This window comes from Triturus cristatus, chromosome 12 (assembly GCF_964204655.1).
Source record: "Triturus cristatus chromosome 12, aTriCri1.1, whole genome shotgun sequence".
Lineage (NCBI taxonomy): Eukaryota > Metazoa > Chordata > Amphibia > Caudata > Salamandridae > Triturus > Triturus cristatus.
This window is the reverse complement of record NC_140595.1, coordinates 19,125,362-19,147,106: the sequence shown is the minus strand read 5'-3', so window position 1 is coordinate 19,147,106 and position 21,745 is coordinate 19,125,362. Positions and strand designations below refer to the sequence as shown.

The 21,745-nt window shown below is 47.4% G+C and overlaps 1 protein-coding gene across 4 annotated transcripts in view; it reads right to left on the bottom strand.

Moving 5' to 3' along the window:
- The window catches only part of FCHO1 (FCH and mu domain containing endocytic adaptor 1), a 228,030-nt gene that overhangs the window by 94,679 nt on the left and 111,606 nt on the right, over positions 1 to 21,745 (bottom strand). For all 4 annotated transcript variants that reach the window (XM_085639705.1, XM_085639708.1, XM_085639709.1 and 1 more), the window contains exons 15-16: positions 2,321 to 2,502; positions 2,161 to 2,185 (exon numbers count right to left, since the gene is read on the bottom strand). In XM_085639705.1, coding sequence (XP_085495831.1) covers positions 2,161 to 2,185; positions 2,321 to 2,502 — 207 coding nt within the window. The remainder of the gene's footprint in view (positions 1 to 2,160; positions 2,186 to 2,320; positions 2,503 to 21,745) is intronic.

Here is a 21,745-nt window from a genome sequence, read left to right as displayed (position 1 = left end):
AAAGTCTAAAGCAGCCCCAGAGGTAGGTGGACCTCAGCGAAAGCACGGACAGACCGACGTCCGGTCACAAACCTAACTATTGTTGCATATGGTCATGCACACCCAACTAGTTAGGACAGGAGGCTACAGGTAACCGGAGCACACGTGGACAGCAGCTCGATGGACACATTGTACAGTACATGATTTGAATTCAGGAAGGGAGCAAAAACAACGATCCGCGACGAGTCAATGAGAGGGCGAAACAAAGACTCCGCGTTGAGGAGGAAAGTTTGAAGGTTTGCAGACGGTCCACAGCAGATAACGTATAAATGAATGACGTATGGGTTCCGAATACTGGCTGCAGCGGATCAATATGACTGAACTGAAGACTGCTAGGATCTGAACTTGGGAGTTTCCAACTGGAGGTCAGGTCATTTCTGAGGCCCTAATACACCACAAGCCATGCAGAACATACAGGCTGCTGAAGAGGGGTTCCGCTGAATAGCCTTGATGGTCACGCAAGTGTGGATTCGAGCCTGTATAGAAAGCCAATCCCTAAGGATTGCGATAATGTTACGGCTACGGCTAGTCTGCCCACACCAAAGAGGGCTACATTGAGAGGAGCCAGAGTGGATTTAGCAAACCTGCAGAAGAACACATCTGAAAGTCTGTACTTGATATGACCACAGTTTAGCAGGCATGTGGAATATCTCTAGTGGTAGAAGCATCATTATTCTTTTTAGTAGATACAGCCGGCAGCTAGCAAATTTAATGTGTTTTGTGCGCACGTCCCTGGTCATATGGAAGCCTCATGCGAAGCCTTGTGATTTTGACGGACTGGAGCTGCTGAGCGGAATCTCATCTTTCTTTAGCTTTGATGGGCGAGACAGATCAAATTTACAGGGCTGCCTTAGTGTCCGAAGACTTAATCAGTGAATCATAGCCAAAGACCGCCATTTTGAGGAGTTGGTTGTATTAAGTTAATTGCAATTAACCTTGAAAAATAGCACGTGTAGAAGTGACACTTGGGTGAAAAACGAATTCAGTCTTACGTTTTTAACTATAAAACCCAGGACAATCAAGTTAAAAAATTTAAAAAACTGGGCTACTCAGGGGTTAGAGTAGTTAAACGTAATAATAAAAGATGTTGAATCACAATGTCTTTTAAAAGAGCACAGACGAAGGGACTGGAATATCTTGCAAAATCAAACAAAATCAATTCACTAGATATTCCTGCGAATGTATTAGCACTTGACGAGGCCGTTCTCAAGCATTCAACCTCTACAATACCTGAGAGGTAGGCAACCCCAGCTGCTAATTCAGTTTCCAAGCTCTACACGAAAAAGTCTAGGGAATGGATAAATTGTCAACATGAAGTGCTAAGGAGGGAAGGCAGAGCAGGGAGAAAAAATAAAGGAAACTAGTATCAGAGAACCGGGGGGGGGGGGGGGAAGGGGGGTGAGAAGAAAAAGACAGAGGAACCAGGGGAGGTAAAAAGTAACTAAGTGGCAGAGGTAAAAGAGAACTCTGACATTCATTCATCCCCTGCTGTGGTTGTCTCATCTGTGCCTCCAGGTCAAGAGGCCCACTCAGGCACAGAATCCAGTATTGTTTTTGTAATGATCCAGGCTGCTAAAGAATGCCTGGTGTAATCTTGGGTCACTCACTAACTCCCCAAACTTCAGTTACAATCCTCCCTGTCCAGACAGCTACTCGCTAGCAGATCTGCCAGACATCCCCCATGTTAGAGTTCTCGATGGTAGTCTGCTGACCCTCCACTGCCCCAGTCCTTCTCGCTATCCACTGACATTATATGACAACCCCCATGCTAGAGTTCTCGATGGTAGTGTCTGCTGACACTCCACTGCCCCAGTCCCTCCCCCTCTCCACTGACATTATGTGACAACCCCCATGCTAGAATTCACGATGGTAGGGTCTGCTGACCCTCCAGTGCCCCACTCCCTGCCGCTCTCCTGACATTATGTGACAACCCCCATGCTTGAGTTCTCGATGGTAGGGTCTGCTGAACCTCCACTGCCCCAGACCCTGCCGCTCCCCAGACATTATGTGACAACCCCCATGCTAGAGTTCTCGATGGTAGGGTCTGCTGAACCTCCACTGCCCCAGACCCTGCCGCTCTCCTGACATTATGCTCCAGATACGTCCTCTGCATCAACTTACTTGAAGAGTTTCTCTTCATCGTCACCTGTTCCATGGAAGAGAGAGAAGAAAAAAGACACCAAGGTTTAGAATCTGAAGGTGATAGTTAGCCCTTTACTCAAGGTACAACTACCAGCCCAAACCAGCAGCGACTTGTACGCATGCCATGCCCGCAACCTACCCCGGTGGAGGGTGGCAGGATGAGAGTGCCCACAGTCGCCCGCAGCTCCTCCACAGCAGCCTCCGTGTTGCAGTTCTCATCCCGTGGTTGGAAAGGCTTGATCTGGATGTGGAAGCGGCGAGGGCCCTCGTTGTCGTCAAAATCGGAGTCGCTGGAGGAGCAGAAGTTGTTCTCCTGTTCCTGTGCGCGGGTGTCAAGGATCTTACAACTTTACTGCAAGAAGGGTGCGAAACCACGGGCGGGGAGGCTTTCTCTGGGTATGCAGGGCCAAGGGGTGCAAGAATGCTACAACCTGCCAAGCATATACTTTTAAAAAGTTACCAATATGGAACAGTTTTTTACATGGAACTTGTTGTCTGCTACAGATTCACATACTTTGCAGGCTACTGTCACCTGGTGGTTACAAATGGAGTAATTTACAAAGGTTTCAAAACCACACTATGTGCCTTATAGTCACAACAATGTCAGTTAAAGCCCCAGGTTGCCTTATCGCCAGCTTCAGATTTCTATAAAGAGCTCCTTCGGAGACTAACAAGTTCCCTACAGAAGCTCTAATGGCTTGGTTTAAACACACTTTACTGTGCACACTTTGTAGATGCAGTGGGACATGTCAGGCTTCCAGTCTGTTCCTTGGCGCTGCCCTCCATGCACCCGGACAACAGGCATAAAGGTAAAGTTCAGCAATGTTTAGCGACACTCATGAAACGACAATAACTCTTCCCTGATCTTTCCATTGGGCCCATTATGGCTTCTGTTTTCTACACTAAGTCCCATTTGAGAGCTGGGCGCTGCAGCGACATGATGTAAGCTGGGATCAGTGCACAGCCCCGATCCCTACTCTACACTGACAGAAGGGGCACTACGGATCACGCTCCCTCAGAGTCTGCAAACCCAAGGTCCTCAGTCAGCACCATAACGTGACCGTCCTGCAGGTGTTGCTGACGCACATGCGCATCCGTCGTGTCATACTTCCGCCTGCCAATAGGGGTCGCTCCTGCACATGTGTCCATCTGCTCACAGAAGTGGACTCTCATGGACCACCAGGTGCATTGTGAAGTAGTAGCAAACAACTGTCATGCTATAGAGTCACGAGGTGACACTGCTGCACCAGGCGCTCAACAAATCACCTACTGAGGCTGGAGTCCAAGTGCCAGTGAGGCACCTGTTGTGTCTGCTCTCTCCAGGGCCTTGGCAAATGTCATACCCCGACAGGCCTGCAGGTGTTGCTGTTGCATCAGTGTTGTCTGGAGCGCACCTAGTGCCATACTTACGTGTCCTCCAGGAGTCACTAAAGTGCCAGTCTGTCTGTTGCCTCCAAAACGACAGTCAAAGGAGTACTGCTAGGTACGTAGGAGCTGCTGGTGTGCCCAGTGCCCACACGCTCCCCAGCTTCAGCGATGCCATACCCAGGTCAATGAATGACAATGGAACTCAGCATGAACTGGATCACAAATGGTCAGGTGGAAGCAACTGAAAGGATGAAAAGTAGATTTCCAACTTTAAGGGGAGGAGGGAACTCAAAACCACCACAGGATGGCGCATTGTGGGTGAGATCATCACTGCATTTACACTTCAACCCGCAACATGGGCGATCATCAACTAGTAATCAGGGGTGGGATTTGATAATGATGTGATATTAATAATGCTATGTATGTAAAACATTTAAAAGTGTTAATATTTTTTTTTCCCTCAAAACAAAAACTAATACTCAGGGGCTATCAATCACGACACTGCCGATTCCTACATCACACCAGGTTGTGCGGTTTTGGTAATAGGTGTTCGATTAGGTGGGAGGGGGGAGTAAGGAGTAGTTTTGCATCCTCTACCTTCGAAAACTGGCTGGTTCATAATCTGGGCCATTTCAAGAGTGATCGAAAGGTTGGAAAGGGCTCTTCGGCTATCACAGCTGCCAGACACCTTCGATGGCAAACATTATAAGCACCAGTCCCCTTTGATTGGAACCAGAGAGGGTAAAATTAGACTCTGACACAGTTATCACCTACCATCAACTCACTCTCAGAAGGAAATCATCAAAGCCAGACAGAGACGCAGAATTAGGGGGGGGGGGGGGCATGGGAGGTGAGCGGAAATGATCCGACTATCAACAAAAGCATGAGGTCCTCGCTCACCATGCTCTTCTAGCGAGACACCCAGACACCAGACCTCAAACGGCGGTTTCCTGCCATCAAAACATGTTTTTAAAAAGGGCACAGGAAGCACTCACGAGAAGCCACGTGCCCGGGTCCTCCCCTCAGCCAGCCAGGAAGCCAGCAGAGAGAAGAGGAAATGCCAGAACTGCTCGGGGCGCCACCGGTTGCATGTCAACACTTTGTGCAAAGGGTGATTGTCAACAGCAGGCCCGGCGCACACATTCTGCACTGTCCATAACAACATCAAGAACATTATAAATAGGGCTCCCGGTGTTATGGTATTTATTTTTTGTCATTTGCGTCTGTATTAACCATATTTATTTTTTGTGAACTTTATCTGTATTTATCCATATTTATTATGGGTTTGGGAAAAATGTAAAGCTGAAACAGGTATATTTCCACATTTATTTAACCAATAAATGTGCAGTCATGCTTGAATGCCTGCCAGGTTTCAGTGATATGAACACCCACAAAAGATACATCAATGCACTTAGACGAAAATATGCACATTTCAGTATCAGCCTTGTGCATACCTACTGCTGTTTAAGCCTCTTTACTAAAATGTATTTCTTTTCTAACCCCCTTACCTATCAATCCACACAGGTATTGGCCTGGCAGTCATCGCAAATTGTATTTAGAATCATTCAAAAAGCATCCGATTTCTGTTTTTATCCACATTTAAAAATAAATACAGACAAGAAAATAAATGGTTTTCTGTCTGCATTTATCTGTAATAATCGGTAAAACCGGAAAACAGGGAGCCTTAATTATAAACAGTGTTCCCGATGCAAGCACCAGAGTCGGATTGCTAATGAGGGCACTCAGGCAATGGACGATGGGCTGGTATCTGAGTTGCAGCTGTGGGACACTTCTTTGGCCAGTGTGGTGGACGATTTGGGCTGTGTTTTTGCTGTTCAGATGCGGCCAGCTTCCCAGTGGGGGCCTGAGCAGCCTTTCTGGGGGTAGATGGGCCTCCATTACCTCTCTTTTACCAAGGGGCGGAGGTGTCATTCCCAGTCTCTCACTGGACCGCCCAATAATGTATGGAGATTGAGCAAGGGCAGGAGGCCTGAGCAGACGTGGCCTCACTTATAATCAGGTGTGGGTCACTAGTGTGAACTAATCCGTGTACAAAGAGTCCAGGCAATATTTGCCGTGAAGTTAAGAAAGCATGCCTCTTTTAGAGACCACCCCCCCTCCTTTTCATAATACTTAAAACACTGAAGCAGTTTTTTGCAAAAAATCACAATCCGCAAATGTGCCTGTAGGACATTTTTTTATAGGGTGCCTGGGCCTATTTTTGATCCCAATCTAATGCTGGCACGTACCCACGTCTGTCCAGTGGATGGGGCCGTGAGACTCTAGGAGTATGCCTACAAAACCCTCCCCACCCTCCTTGAAAGCAGCACTCTACCCAGATGATTAAGTTAATGTAGATCACTGCACCAAACTAGACCAACGTCCATGCCAGTGCACATGGGTGGGCAACGGGTCATCAGAGGCTCCAGAGTCAGTGACAGAGGGAGCATGGATGTTTGAGCTCAAAGCCCTTGACAGATGAAGGTGCAAGGGCTGACAATGCCTCTTGGCTGACCCTATAAATGTAAAAAATTGAACACCACATGCCACAGGAAGTGGTGGAAACACCGGTTAATGTATAGAAGACTTCTAGACATCTAGAACTGCAGATAAGAAATCTGCCTCTGCTTTAGATGCAAAGCACTCTAGAAGGATGGATCCAAAACAGAAAAGGCACACAGACATTTCTGGTCTTGTGGAATCGCAGAACTCTCAGGAAGGATTGCTAGGAAGGGCACAAGGAGCGAGAGGGGACACAAACACCCAGAGTCTTGGAGAGCGCCAAGGAGCAGGTGGATAAATGGTGCTAGGAACTAAACCCATATGTAAAAGATATTCTGGTCAGAACAGGCTGCTGTGCAGTTTTCATGCACTCGCCTCTGCAGAGTACCATTGCAGCCAGCAGTTTCCTCACGCTCACTGTGCAGAGTACCATCGCCGCCTGCAGTTTCCTCACGCTCACTGTGCAGAGTACCATCGCCGCCTGCAGTTTCCTCACGCTCAACTTTGTAGAACACCATCGCTGCCTGCAGTTTCCTCACGCTCACTGTGCAGAGTACCATAGCCGCCTGCAGTTTCCTCACGCTCACTGTGCAGAGTACCATCGCCGCCTGCAGTTTCCTCACGCTCAACTTTGTAGAACACCATCGCTGCCTGCAGTTTCCTCACGCTCAACTTTGTACACCATCGCTGCCTGCAGTTTCCTCACGCTCACTGTGCAGAGTACCATAGCTGCCTGCAGTTTCCTCGCGCCCACCTCTGTAGAAAACCATCGCTGCCTGCAGTGTCCTCACACTCGCTTTGCAGAGTACCATCGCTGCCTGCAGATTCCTCGCGCTCACCTCTGTAGAATACCATCGCTGCCTGCAGTGTCCTCACGCTCACTTTGCAGAGTACCATCGCTGTCTGCAGTTTCCTCATGCTCACCTCAGAATACCAATCGCTGCCTGCAGTTTCCTCACGCTCACTGTGCAGAATACCATCACCACCTGCAGTTTCCTCGCGCTCACCTCTGTAGAATACCATCGCTGCCTGCAGTTTCCTCACGCTCACTGTGCAGAGTACCATCACGGCCTGCAGTTTCCTCGCGCTCACCTCTGTAGAATACCATTGCTGCCTGCAGTTTCCTCATGCTCACTGTGCAGAGGACCATCGCTGCCTGCATTTTCCTAGTGCTCACCTATGTAGAATACCATGGCTGCCTGCAGTTTCCTCACGCTCACTGTGCAGAGTATCATCGCTGCCTGCAGTTTCCTCGTGCTCACCTCTGTAGAATACCATCGCTGCCTGCAGTTTCCTCATGCTCACCTTTGTAGAATACCATCGCTGCCTGCAGTTTCCTCACGCTCACTGTGCAGAGTACCATCGCCGCCTGCAGTTTCCTCACGCTCAACTTTGTACACCATCGCTGCCTGCAGTTTCCTCACGCTCACTGTGCAGAGTACCATAGCTGCCTGCAGTTTCCTCGCGCCCACCTCTGTAGAAAACCATCGCTGCCTGCAGTGTCCTCACACTCACTTTGCAGAGTACCATCGCTGCCTGCAGATTCCTCGCGCTCACCTCTGTAGAATACCATCGCTGCCTGCAGTGTCCTCACGCTCACTTTGCAGAGTACCATCGCTGTCTGCAGTTTCCTCATGCTCACCTCAGAATACCAATCGCTGCCTGCAGTTTCCTCACGCTCACTGTGCAGAGTACCATCACCACCTGCAGTTTCCTCGCGCTCACCTCTGTAGAATACCATCGCTGCCTGCAGTTTCCTCATGCTCACCTTTGTAGAATACCATCGCTGCCTACAGTTTCCTCATGCTCACTGTGCAAAGTACCATCGCTGCCTGTAGTTTCCTCGCGTTCACCTCTGTAAAACACCATCGCTGCCTGCAGTTTCCTTGTGCATACCTCTGTAGAATACCAAAGCTGCCTGCAGTTTCCTTACGCTCACTGTGCAGAGTACCATCTCTGCCTGCAGTTTCCTCGCGGTTACCCCTGTAGAATACCATTGCTGCAAGCAGTTTCCTCAAGCTCACTGTGCAGAGTTCCATCGCAGCCTGCGATTTCCTGGTGCTCACCTCTGTAGAATACCATCGCTGCCTGGAGTTTCTTTGTCTTCACCTCTGTAGGGTAAAATCCCTGCCTGCAGTTTCCTTGCGCTCTACTCTGTAGAGTACCTTCACTGTCAGCTGTTTCCTGGTGCTCACCTCTGTAGAATACCATCGCTGTCTGCAGTTTCCTAGAGCTAACTTCTGTAGAGTACCATCACTGCCTGCAGTTTCCTTGTGCTCACCTCAGTAGAGTAACATCACTGCGAACAGTTTCCTCCCGCTCGCCTCTGTAGAGTACCATCGCTTGCTGCACTTTCCTCACGCTCACCTCTGTAGAGTACCACTGCAGTCTGCAGATACCTTGCGTTCACCTCTGTAGAGTACCATAGCTTGCTGCAGTTTCCTAGCACTCCCCTCTAAAGAGTACCATTGCAGTCTGCAAATACCTTGCGCTCACCTCTGCAGAGTACCATAGCTTGCTGCAGTTTCCTAGCACTCACCTCTGTAGAGTACCAGTGCTGCCTGCAGTTTCCTAGCACTCACCTCTGCAGAGTACCATCGCGCCCCACAGATAGCTTGCGCTCACCTCTGTAGAGTACCATCACTGTCTGCAGTTACCTAGCGCTCACCTCGGCAGACTACAGTCGCTGCTTGCAGTTCTGCAGCAGTGGTCATGTCGCTCCCTCAAAAGAATTCCTTGCAATGGCAGGCTGAAGCACCAGTTATCTTGGTTACTGACTCCTTTACATTTATATGCTCTGCTCATGTTACATTTTATTTAAACCTGCAAATAAAACAAATACCCAACCTGATGTACACAACATTTCCCAACCGCCACTGATGTGCATTGTTACGCTGTGTTGCACTGGCAATAACAGAAGAAACAAAAAGGCACAATGGCTTAGCTGTATCATTTTATAGGAATGTGCAAGTGTCACCGTGCATGCATTTGCCTACAGAATGACACAACATTTTCTTTTTGTTATTTATTTACTGACTTAGGATGGCAGACACTGCTTCGATCTGTTATATTTAATACAAAATACATTTTAAAATGCTTTTCATGTAACGGAGGAGGCTGTTGCAAATGGACAGGCAATGATGCAACAGACATGAGTGAAAGTGGCTGTGAGGGCTAGGCAGCTGTTAAGCAATTCTAAATGAATAAATAAATTGTATTGTATTGTAATTGCATTTATATGGTGCTTACTACCCCTGACGAGGCTTCGAAGCGCTTTTTCGGCGAGTAGCACGCTACTCCGGAACCCATAAAGGATTAGTGGTGAATTACTATAGTGAAAAACAAAAGTAATTTGAGTGGTTGATACGTTATGCAGTTATTTGGATTGAGAAGGATAGCGTAGGCATAGAAGAGGGAAAAAGGTTTGCATTTATATAGCGCTTGCTACCCCTGATGAGGTGTTGAAGTGCTTTTTCGGCGAGTAGCATGCAACTCCGGAACTCATTAAGGGTTAGTGGGGAATTACTATGGTGAAAAACAAAAGTAATGTGAGTGGTGGAAATGTTATTCAGTTATTTGGATTGAGAAGGATTGTAGAGGGATGTTTTAGAGCTCATAGCAGTGGAACGAGGCTTGGGATAAGTAAAAGGGAGGTGGAGGGATAAGTAAAAGGGAGGTGGAGGGATAAGAGTCAGAGGGAAGGGTTTAGAAAGGCTTGTTTTGGGGATCGGAATAGTAAAAGAAGTATGAAATGACGCAACAAGGGATAGAGTAGGGAAGAGCATAGAAAGGGTTATTTTGGGGATCATAGTAGTGGTATAGGGTTTGGGATGAAAGAGAGTGGAGGTAGAGGACATATAGATAGAGGTATAGGGTAAGAAATTGGGAAGTGCATTGGATATACTGAATTAGAAGAAAAGTAATAAATATATAGCACTATAACTACATGGAAGGTATATAGATGCATAAAGGAAGGTAGGCTATGTCGATTAAAGATGCATTAAATAAACGCTGGCTTTCAAGTGTTGTTGTACATGGAGGGGGCCCCTCCGGACTCACTCAGAAGCTTTCAGGCCAGGGTACCGCGCGGAAGAGGCCCCCTGGAACTGCGGGGGCCTTTGTTACGCCACTGCTTCAAATGATTTAGGAATATATGACGTCAACTCGAAGTTTCATTCCCATGAAAAAGCTGCTCTGCCTTTGGCCGTTTGCCTATATATGGTTACGGCACTCTTCGGCGACTTACAATATTGTTATAATATACTGTGGGCAGCACAGCATCATACATTTATTTCAAAATTTCTATGCAGTGGGCTCTCTCCGACTTGAAAGGGTTCTTCAAACACGAACTGTCAACACATGGTGCACATTATGCTTGGTCCACTACCACAGTATTGCATGTTGGTGACGCTCCAAAACACTTCGTTGTGTGCATTTTTGTGCAATTTTGATGGGCGATATTGTTCAGGCCACAAACGAGTACTAAAAACAATAGCTTTGACTTGAAGTCAAGAAACCTTCCCAAGCCCACAGCTGCCTCGCCCACTTGCTCCCCCCTCAGGTCTTAGTGCCTCCCCACGCAGTTGGAAGCTACTGTTGCCACTTACGACACTCCTGCTCGTCCAAGTCGTCGCTGCAGTCGCAATTGCCATCGCACAGTCATTACCGCCGGATGCATTTCCGGTTGTCGCAGTGAAAATCGTCCTTATCCAGTATTGGGGTATCTTTCATAGATTCACATGCCTGAATCATTCCCCGTCGCCGAGGCGGGAGTCCCCGGTAAATAAAAAAGTAGTGCCAAAATGCTAGTAGTAGTAGTAGGCCCAAAGAAAAGGCCCAAAGCCTGTATCTTAGCAGCCTATCTACCTCATTATGCAAAAAGAACCAAGAATTTGGTAACAACCAATCAGACACCAGCACCCTTCTAGAACCCTCTCAGCAGAGCCAGTTCTCCTCAGATTTTCACCGCACGTCGTGTGGAAGGGAGTCTCCCTTAGTGCCTCTCAGTTTTCTTTCAACTTGCTTCAGCATGTCAGACAAGAAGGCTTTATTTAAGTCCTGCAGGACCTGCACCAGGAAGAGAGTCCATGTTGATGATCAACATGTAGACTGCATCTACTGCCTCTACCCTAAACATGAGGCAAAAGATTGCAAGATTTGCCGCACCTTCCCTACAAAAACTCTCAGGGATAGGGAGGCGAGAGTGCTTTTGTGGCTTGAATCCTCTTCGGCTGAGGAGGATGACAAAGCCTCTACTTCTAGCAAGAGAGCTAGATCGCAGGACAGCTCTTCCAGCGATGGGAAGAAGCGTCAGAAATCGCATCATTCTACTTCTGATGCGCACTCTCCTCAGGAATCTACAGTCAAGCAAACTGTGAGTAAAAGCCTTTCAAAATCTTTGGCTTACTCTCAATCTTCAGTTTCTGTCACCTCGTCTGCTTCTTCATTGACGCAAACATTCACGACGACGGCGCTTACCTCACCTATTATGTCTACGAAGATTACTATCCTCTCAAAGAAGCCCACCGTCGAGGGGTCGTCGACGAAGTCCTCGTCGACGAAGTCCGCAGTACCGCCGTCGACGATTCCGCCATTAAAAAGCCTGTCGACGTCGAGCTCGTCGACGAAGAGCTCGTCGACGAAGATTCCATCGTCGACGAAGATCCCGTCGACGAAGAGCTCGTCGACGTCGAGCCCGTCGACGAAGATTCCATCGACGAAGATTCCATCGACGAAGACCCCGTCGACGAAGGGCCCGTCGACGAAGATTCCATCGACGTCGAGCCCGTCGACGACGAGCCAGTCGACGACGATAGCACCATCTACGATACCGTCGACGATCCCGTCTACCACAACCCCGTCGACGACGACCTCGTCGACGATGATCTCTACTCCAGTTTCCACCAGGACTTTTCAACTAAAGTCTTTTCAAAGGCAGGACATTTCACCGCTTACTCCCTCGCATCTCCTGGAAACTTATGTGCAGTGTGACGATGATGATTATGTGGACGACGAGGACGAAGGGCCCTTTGGGGTTGCGCGCCATCCTTCGGAACTGCACATCAAATGTCAGGAGGACGATGAGGATGAGGATCATCAAGGGCATTACTATCAGGAAGACATAATCGTTCCGCATCATAGACCCTGCTACTCACAACCTCGTAGGAATGAGATGTCACATCTGCCTCCTACTTTGATACAAGACCTACAGGCCATGCTTGCAGATTATAAGCAGCGTTTTCCACCGCAGCCAAACGTTCCACAGGTTCCACAGACTGCGCCGCAGCCGGACCCATTGCCTCTGCCTGAGGGTCCAGCCCCAATGCCTCAACTGCCTGATCCTCCACAGGACCCGCATCAGGATACAACCTCGGAGGAGGAATACGAAGAGGGCGAGTTGCCAGACCCAGCAGACCCTTGGGATTCATATATAATCCCTATGCCTTCGCCACCTACCCCTCTACCATCTGATTCGCCTCCAGAAGATATAGGGGGGTTCCATAACCTTATGCAGCGAGCTGCGACCAGGTTCAGCTTGCCGGTAACCATTGAGCAGTCTGACTGTTTTCTGCATGATTTTAAGGAGGAGTCAAGGAAGGTTACGAGAGCTATCCCTATCATTGACTATATTTGGAAAGAAGGGGTTAAAATCATGAAAAACCCGGCATCAGTACCAGCGGTGCTTCCACGGATTGACAAAAAATACCGTGCTCCAGCCGACAGTCCCTCTTGTCTCACAGGTCAACCGCGTCCAGACTCGGTTATATCTCAGGCTGCCCAACAAAAGTCTAAGAATCCGGCAGCACCGGTCACTACACCACCGGATAGGGAAGGACGCCGACTGGATCTAATTGGGAAAAATTTTTCAACTATGGCAGCTGCTTCCATCAGGGCAGCCAACTCCCTAGCGATAATTGGGCGTTATGACCGCCAGATGTGGTCAGAAATGGCAAGCTTTATCGACCTCATCCCAGAGGATAACAGGCAAGATGCTCGAAAGGTTTTGTTGGAGGGTGAGCGTGCAGCCTCAGAGACTATCGACTGCGCACTGGATATTGCGAATACTAACTTTCGCCAGTTGGCTGGGGCTGCGGTTCTTAGGCGCCAGGGTTGGCTGAAAGCTACCACGTTCAGACCAATATTTTTGTCTGGACCTCTGGACATGGCCTATGATGGCGAATCATTGTTTGGAAAACACATAGATGATGCGCTCCAAGCAATTAAAACGGATACTGATACTGCAAGATCGTTGGGCTCCTTGCAATACAAAAGAGGTACCTTCAGAGGAGCAAGGGGCCGTGGATTTTCTTCCAGAGGAAGTTATCATACCCAACAAAATAGGTACCAGCCTCAGTATCGGCAATCATATCAGTCTTCCTACAGACAGACCAATACATCTGGTTTCTCTCGTCAAGGCGGACGAAAAAGATCGCAGAATCAGGGAAGAGACACCTCACGGAAGCAATGATTTCTGCAGGGCGCCTTTCACTCCTTTTCCCCTCCCTGTGGGTGCAAAAATTTCAACTTTTGCGACCAGGTGGCAAGAAATTACGTCGGACCAGTGGGTTCTGGACCTGGTTCACAACGGTCATACCTTAGAGTTTGTCACCAAACCACCCAACAAACCACCCAAGGGACCCCCTCCCCCTCGTCTTCACTTACTATTCAAAGAAGCTTTAACAATGCTCCTCAAGAACGCAATCGAGAAGGTTCCTGCGCTTCAAAAGGGGACGGGATTCTATTCCCGCTTTTTTCTCATCAAGAAGAAATCAGGGGAGTGGCGCCCAATCTTAGACCTTCGCAATCTGAACAGATTCCTCAAGAAGCAGGGATTTCGCATGGTCACTCTGGCGGAAATTCTAGGTTGCCTCAACGAGGGAGATTTTCTAGCTTCCTTAGATATGGAAGACGCTTACTTTCACATCCCAATACATCCGAAGCATCGCAAGTATCTTCGCTTCACAGTGGCTGGCGCCCATTACCAGTTCAAGGTGCTCCCGTTTGGGTTAAAATCTGCCCCAAGGATCTTTACGAAGTGCCTAGCTCCAGTGGCAGCAGTGTTGCGCTCCCAAGGAATCCAAGTCTTTCCATATTTAGACGACTGGCTAATAAAGGGTCCATCGGAAAGATCAGTCAAGACTGCCGTGACAACATCTCTTCGTCTGTTCCATTCTCTGGGGCTTACGATCAACAGGAGCAAATCTCAATTACAACCAAGGCAGATCCTTCCCTTTTTGGGCGCGCTGTTAGATACCGTCCGCTGCAAGGCATTCTTGTCTCACGAACGGCAGGTTCATCTTCAAAACTTAGCAATCCGAATTTCCAAAAGAAAGTCAGTTTCTGTCCGGATGTTCGCGTCGCTGCTAGGGATGTGCTCCTCTGCAATACACCTCGTTCCTCTGGCGCGGCTCCGCATGCGACCCTTGCAGGAGGAGTTACACCTTCAGTGGCAGCAGGTGAAGGGCTCCTTCGACGACATCATCAGAGTCACTTCAGGCATGAAGAGCGCTCTACGTTGGTGGTCCCATGTTCCCAACTTATCAGAAGGACTTACTTTCATTCAGAAAATTCCAGACTTTGTCCTCACTACCGATGCTTCCATGGAAGGATGGGGAGGTCATCTCCAAGATTTACAGATACAGGGGAAGTGGTCCCCAGAGTACAAAAACAAACACATCAACAGTCTGGAATTGCGAGCAATTTTTCTGTCTCTGCAAGCTTTCCTTCCAAGGATTGCAGGTTCTTCGGTTCTGATTCGAACCGACAATACCACCAGCATGTTCTACGTGAACAAACAAGGAGGAACAAGATCAGCAACTTTTTCCACGGAAGCTCAGGAGTTGTGGGAATGGGTCACACTCCACAACATAACCCTCAGAGCAGAACATGTCAGAGGTCTCTGCAATACATTAGCGGACACGCTCAGCAGATCCCAATCAGATTGCCACGAATGGGAGCTAGAGCAAGCTCAGGTGCTCAGAATATTCAGAGCTTGGGGGAACACCACCGCTGGATTTGTTCGCCACGAAGGAGAACAAGAAATGCCGCTTCTATGCCAGCAGATACCCTCAACAGGGCTCAAGGGGGAATGCCCTGTCCATGCGATGGTCAGGGATTTGTGCTTACGCTTTTCCCCCGATACCCCGGATACCGAGGGTCATACGCAAGATGAAGTTGGAGGGCTGTCGTCTCATCTTGATTGCACCCAGATGGCCACGCCAATACTGGTTTCAGGAGCTCCAATTACTATCACAGGACCAGCCGATCCGTCTTCGCCTGACGCCCACAATGCTGTCAAGGAACAAGGGTCAGGTTCTCCACCCGGACCCTCAGTCCCTATATTTACACGCATGGCTCCTGACTTCTTAGAGTTTAAGGACCTGGATATCCCTCAGGACTGTAGAGATATATTAACAAAATCACGAGCTTAGAGCACGATAAAAACTTACCGTCTAAAATGGAAACGGTTTTGCTGCTGGTGTGAAGCAAACCAGGTGCACCCGGTGGATGACCCTGCAGAAAAGATCCTTCCTTACTTGTTACACCTGGCAAGATCTGGGCTTTCTTTCCCTTCAGTCAAGGTCCACTTAGCTGCACTTTCAAGATTCAGAAGGGGTGCTCATGGCCCTTCTCTTTGTTCATCCTCTTTAATTAAACAGTTTATGAAAGGACTATTCCGAGAGTTTCCTCCGGTCAGACTTCCGCCACCGGAATGGGAACTCAACACAGTCTTATTGCAGTTAATGAAGCATCCATTCGAGCCCATCCACAAGGCTGACCTAAAATTCCTTACATGGAAGGTTGCTTTACTTCTGGCTTTAACATCAGCTCGAAGAGTGAGTGAAATTCAGGCGTTTACTGTAAAGGAACCTTTTCTACGCTTCACTCAAGACTACGTGCACCTCCGAACTAATCCAACGTTTATACCTAAGGTGCCTTCACAGTTTCATCTTAATGAACCAGTGACGTTAAAGACTTTCTTTCCTAATCCATCCACCCCAGTGGAACGAGCCTTACATTCTCTCGATATCAAGAGATGTCTTAAATTCTATCTTCTGAAAACAAAGAACCTCAGAAAGTCTGATCAATTATTCGTGGCTTATGGCCAAACTACTCTGGGAAAGGCGGTTACAAAATACACCATTGCCAGATGGATAGCATCTACAATACTTTTCTGCCATGACAAGGCTCACAGGCCTCTGTTGAGGAAACCCAAGGCCCATTCCACGAGGACAGTAGCAGCGTCTACAGCATTGTTTGCTGGTGTGACTCTGGAAAATATCTGCCGTGCTGCGACGTGGAAAAATGTCCACACTTTTACCAGACATTACTGCCTCCAATCTACGCATCGTGATGATGCAGCAGTTGGGCAAGCTGTACTACGACATCTGTTTCTTTGAGATACCTTCAGGTACCCTTTTTTCATATTTTAATATGTAAGATGTTGATATCTTTAATATAACAATGCAATGTGTTACAATGATGATTTGCTTTCATGTTAACATGCTTTTCTCTTTATAGATGGCATATTTTGAATTTTAAGATCTTTTCTTATACCTCTTGTTAACAAGCTGTGGATGCAATTAGGGAGTATCAGCACTAGTCTCCCGCCATCCGCAAACGACTGTATACTTGGTATACTGCTCGCTATTCTGATTCAGGCATGTGAATCTATGAAAGATACCCCAATACTGGATAAGAAAACAAGTTACTTACCTGTAACTACAGTTATCCAGTATTGGTATCTTTCATAGATTCACATGCACCCACCCTCCTCCCCGTAGAGTCAGTTCTATATAATTTGGGACGTTCACTTCCCACTTGTGCTACGAAAATCTGAGGAGAACTGGCTCTGCTGAGAGGGTTCTAGAAGGGTGCTGGTGTCTGATTGGTTGTTACCAAATTCTTGGTTCTTTTTGCATAATGAGGTAGATAGGCTGCTAAGATACAGGCTTTGGGCCTTTTCTTTGGGCCTACTACTACTACTAGCATTTTGGCACTACTTTTTTATTTACCGGGGACTCCCGCCTCGGCGACGGGGAATGATTCAGGCATGTGAATCTATGAAAGATACCCCAATACTGGATAACTGTAGTTACAGGTAAGTAACTTGTTTTCTTCTCCTAAGACTTATATTGGCAGCACTATACTGCCGGCCCAAAAACGAATCCTGCAACATTTGAGAGCAATCAAAAATGTGGATGTTGACTATCCGGTGGCCCGCCATTTTCAGAAAGTACACCAGGGTGTTCACAGCCTACTTAAGTACTGGGTGGTAGATTGTGTGCCCAGGCAGATGAGAGGTGGTAACAGAGAAAGGGCGCTCAGGAGGCTTGAGCCAAGGTACATTTTAAAAATGGAGTGTAAGGAACCGTTTGGCCTCAATATTGATGAAGCGATGCATGTGAGCCTCTAATTCTGTTTTCGAGTTTCTGCCAGAGCTGCAATCTCTTTGACTGTCTATTCTATACAGAATTTTAATGTTATTTTGATTGATATGTTTTTTTCCAGAAATTCAACCTGGAAGCACTTTGAGAGAAGTTAGGCAGAGTGATTGTCACTGAGTAAGGATGTATGACACCATCTGTACGACCTGCATGCCCACTTGGGTATTATTTTTGTGACAATAAATGACAGCATTATAAAAGGTATGTGCACTACAATTCACATTTGAATAGAACATACCAAATGTATGGAATTGTTTGGATTTAAGACTATGCCCATTTGTTTATCATCTTATCAGGGACAGGCCCACAGAGGCTTTATAGGTTTTGAACTGTGATCTTATGTTTATATATTATTTTTCACACTTTTATAGTACCATGAGCACTGCATTTATTTTTGGAATGTAGACGGTCTTACATCTTACTATATGCATTAATATGCAGGTAGTGTAACTGCTAAGATGGCGCTTACATCCAACAAGCCCACTTGGGCATTATTAGAGTGACATCAATGATTTAACAGTACGAATTGCATGTGCATTACGATATGAAGCTTTATAGAAGTTACCGAATTTATGGTATTGTTTTGATTTAGATTATGTATATGTTTATTTCTTTATAATTCCTCCCGGCACAAGCCCACTGGAACCGTATAGGATTAAGAGATCTTATGTTTATACTATGTCATAGTAACATGAGCGCTGCACCTTGAGTGAACTGCAGGACGATCTTATTTAATTCTGTATGTATTACTATGATGACTGTTCACTAGTCAAGATGGCGCTTACGCTTGACAAACCAGGCCGGTCTGTCTTCTATGTGTTCTTTTTTCACTTCCGTTTTACTTTGTATTGAAGTCACTTTAAAAATGGTGGTCAATGTTGTGAACAAGGCGCTGACTGCCAAACACGTTGATGTTTTTCCCTCCACCGAGGTTGAAATAAGACTTTTTGCACCTTCATTGCCTGTATATTTATTTGTTCAAAGTGCACCGCTGGGCCTCATTTGAATACAAATTTCTTTCAGAAATGTGTTAAAAATCACTGGTATCAAAACCAAGATTTTTCATAAGGCTTGTGATTTTAGTGAACAATTGCCACAAGCCAGCAACACACTCTGAAAGGTGTTCCAGCTCCAGTTCAGTTCACCATCTGCCACTTCTATGGGCAGATCAATATCTTGGCCACAGTCCCACAAAAGCATATCGAAGGGCGTGGTCAAGGTTCTGACATAAATTGCAACGGCATGTTATATTAGTTATTCACAGCATTTTGAAAACATGTCTAGAATTACATTAAAAATCACCCCGCCTAATAACTGTTAAAGCTAGGTACGTCGCAAACATGTGTAGCTCTAAAAATTGGGTTGTGGTTCTAAGAAGTTTGGGAAGCACTAGTCTAGAGGCTTTACTAGGTAATTAGCATTGTCCATTTATAGGGTTCTAAGCTGCTTTCTCAGGACTATGACCATGCAGTAGAGTCATCATGACTGCATCATCTTCTGGTTTGCTTCCACTGCCAACAGTTCATGTCTCGGGGAGTAGGCTGTAGCTACGCTAATTGCTGAAGCCTAAATTCTACAGTATTAGGGTGTCTTTCATAGATTCACATGCTTGAATATTCCCCATCGTCGAAGTGGGAGTCCCACGGTACATAACTGTGACGGGGCGGAGAAGATAGCCGAGGCAGCAACGAGTCCCTGGAAACTATGTTCACAGGGCGATCTTGTGCCCCCCTCTCTTCCCCTACAGCAACCAGCAGTACCCTGCACATCGGACGAATGGTATCTGTATCCTCCGCAAAGTGGGACACATGAAACAGATCGTGGTTCCTTTAATTCGGCCTATCAGTACGACGAGACCCCACCCCCTGCTGACGTCACGAGGGGGGGGGTGTTACAAAGCCAGAGGAATCCCGGAAGACGACGGACGGCGTTTCCCTGGAGGCAGAAGGAGAGTTGGAGTGGAGACGAAGGGAGAGTCGAGAGTCGGATTGGAGAGGAGGAGAGAGGAACACGCCAGAGGAGGAGACGAGAGGAGAGGAGCCCATCAAGCCAGGAGGCCAACGACACCTCGAGCCGACCCGCCACGTTCCCACGGGAGGAGCGTGGCTCGAACAGGTACGGGGAAGGGTAGCGGGCTGGGTGGGCAGAAGGACACCGCCTACGCTGTGAGCACCCGTACCAATAGCCAGTGTATATATCACGTGTGTACTGAAACCCCCCCCCTCACTGAGCACTAAGTCCTCGTACACGAGTCGGAGTAAGAAAAGCACTTACGCACTCGGTTTCCTTCACTCCCGGTCCCTATTGTCAGTAGTAAAGGACGGTTGTCCTAATACTTGGTTTCTTTTTTTCATTTGTTTTCCTGGGCCACTCCACGGGGTCATCCTGTACCACCCGAGACGCAACCACCACGAGGGAAGGACAGTCCAGACACGTATAGAGTGGTGAATCAACCAACCCCCTGCATCTCAGCCTGGAGTCGTCAAGAAGAAGCAAACCAGCGTCCCCCTCATCGACAACGTCCCGACGTGCAGCCCGCCAAAAGAAAGTGTTGTACAAAATAAAACCTGCTTTACATCATCCTGGTCTGGTAGCCGACTCTGTCCCCGAGACTCCGCCACAATAACATAGCAATGTAATAATAACATAAGCCAATATAGGCATAAAAGAAAGTAAAACCATAGAGCTTTTATGGATAGACAACTTGTCACTTCTATAACATATCACTGTCATTATGTTTTAGTCCAAATTCCAGCCAATCAGGTGTCAGCACCCTCTTAGAATGTTCTCCTCAGAGGCTCAGGCCCTCAGATTTTCTACTGCATGTCGTGTGAAGGGAGTCTCCCTGAGCTAAGCTCAGTCTTCTTCTCATTTCTTCTCAGAAAGTTAGCTTTATGATGTCTACCACCAAGAAATCCCTCTTCAGACCTTGTGGAAACTGTGGTAAATAGAGACTTCATTCTGAAGACCCTCATAAAAAATGCATCTATTGCCTATATCCTGAACATCAGGTAAAGGATTGTAAAATATGTAGAACCTTCTCTCAGAAGACTCTAAAGGACAGAGAAGGGCGTCTCCTTCTGTGGCTACAGAAGTTGAAGAATTCAGAGAACCCTCTCTCAGAAGTGGAGAGTGTGTCATCAATCAAGACATATTCATCCTTGAAAAGGACCAGTGAGTATCAAAAGGTTTCTCCAAAACCTAAACATCATGTGGATAAGCCCACTATCCAAACTTCAAAAGGGGTGATTTCTTCCCCTCTGAGTCTTTCTGCACCTTCTACGCCCCCGAGATCTGATTCTCAGGCGTCAAAGACTCCATCTGCGCAGTTTTTACCTCAGAAACTGCCTATTTCGTCGACTAGCTCATCGTCGCTTCCTCCGTCGAGAGCTGCTGTCGTCGCGTCTACATCGACAATTTCAACTTCTGTGTCTATGAAGCCAGCTATGATCCTGTCGTCGGCATCTTCACCGTCGACGTTGGTATCTGTTAAGGTGAGACCTATTACGTTTACAGTGCCTTTGACTTCGTCGACTGCGGCAAGCAAACATAGGAAAAAGCATTCGTCGACGGTGGCTTCGTCGTAGACGGTGGCTTCGACGACGGTGGCTTCGTCGTCAACGATGTCTCAACAATTACGTTTATCATCGACGGTAACGGCTACAACTGCATGGATCTAGTACCACTGAAGGCTTCAAGCACTTTGCTTCAACGGCGACATTCCTCTTTGGATACCCTAATGCCAATTCAAACTACTTCTCAACCTCCAGCTGAATTATTTTCTTCTGACGATGAGGAATCAGAGGATGGCGACAGATTTCGGGCTGCTCACAGTCCCTCTGAAATTCTTATAAGGTTTTTCACTTCCTCCCCCCTTCCACTCAGAAAACTCTGGTACACGCTTTAGTACTCAGCCGTCTGGACTTCAGCAATGCTGTGCTAATCGCTGCCAAAGAATCCTCCTTGAACAGCTTACAGGTGGTCCAGAACACAGCAACTCGTCTGGTAGCCAGTGCACCTTATTGAGCCACCTCTCTCCCCCTTCTCCACAAACTACACTGGTTACCAATACGCAAAAGAATTCAATTTAAAATCTGCTGTATGGTGTTCAAAGGCCTAAACCAAATGGGACCAACATATCTGGCAGACAAACTAGTCAGACACACACCATCACGTACCCTCCGCTCAAAAGGAAAGGGCCTTCTTACCATTCCACGGATAAAACAAACCAGACTAGGAGGCAAAGC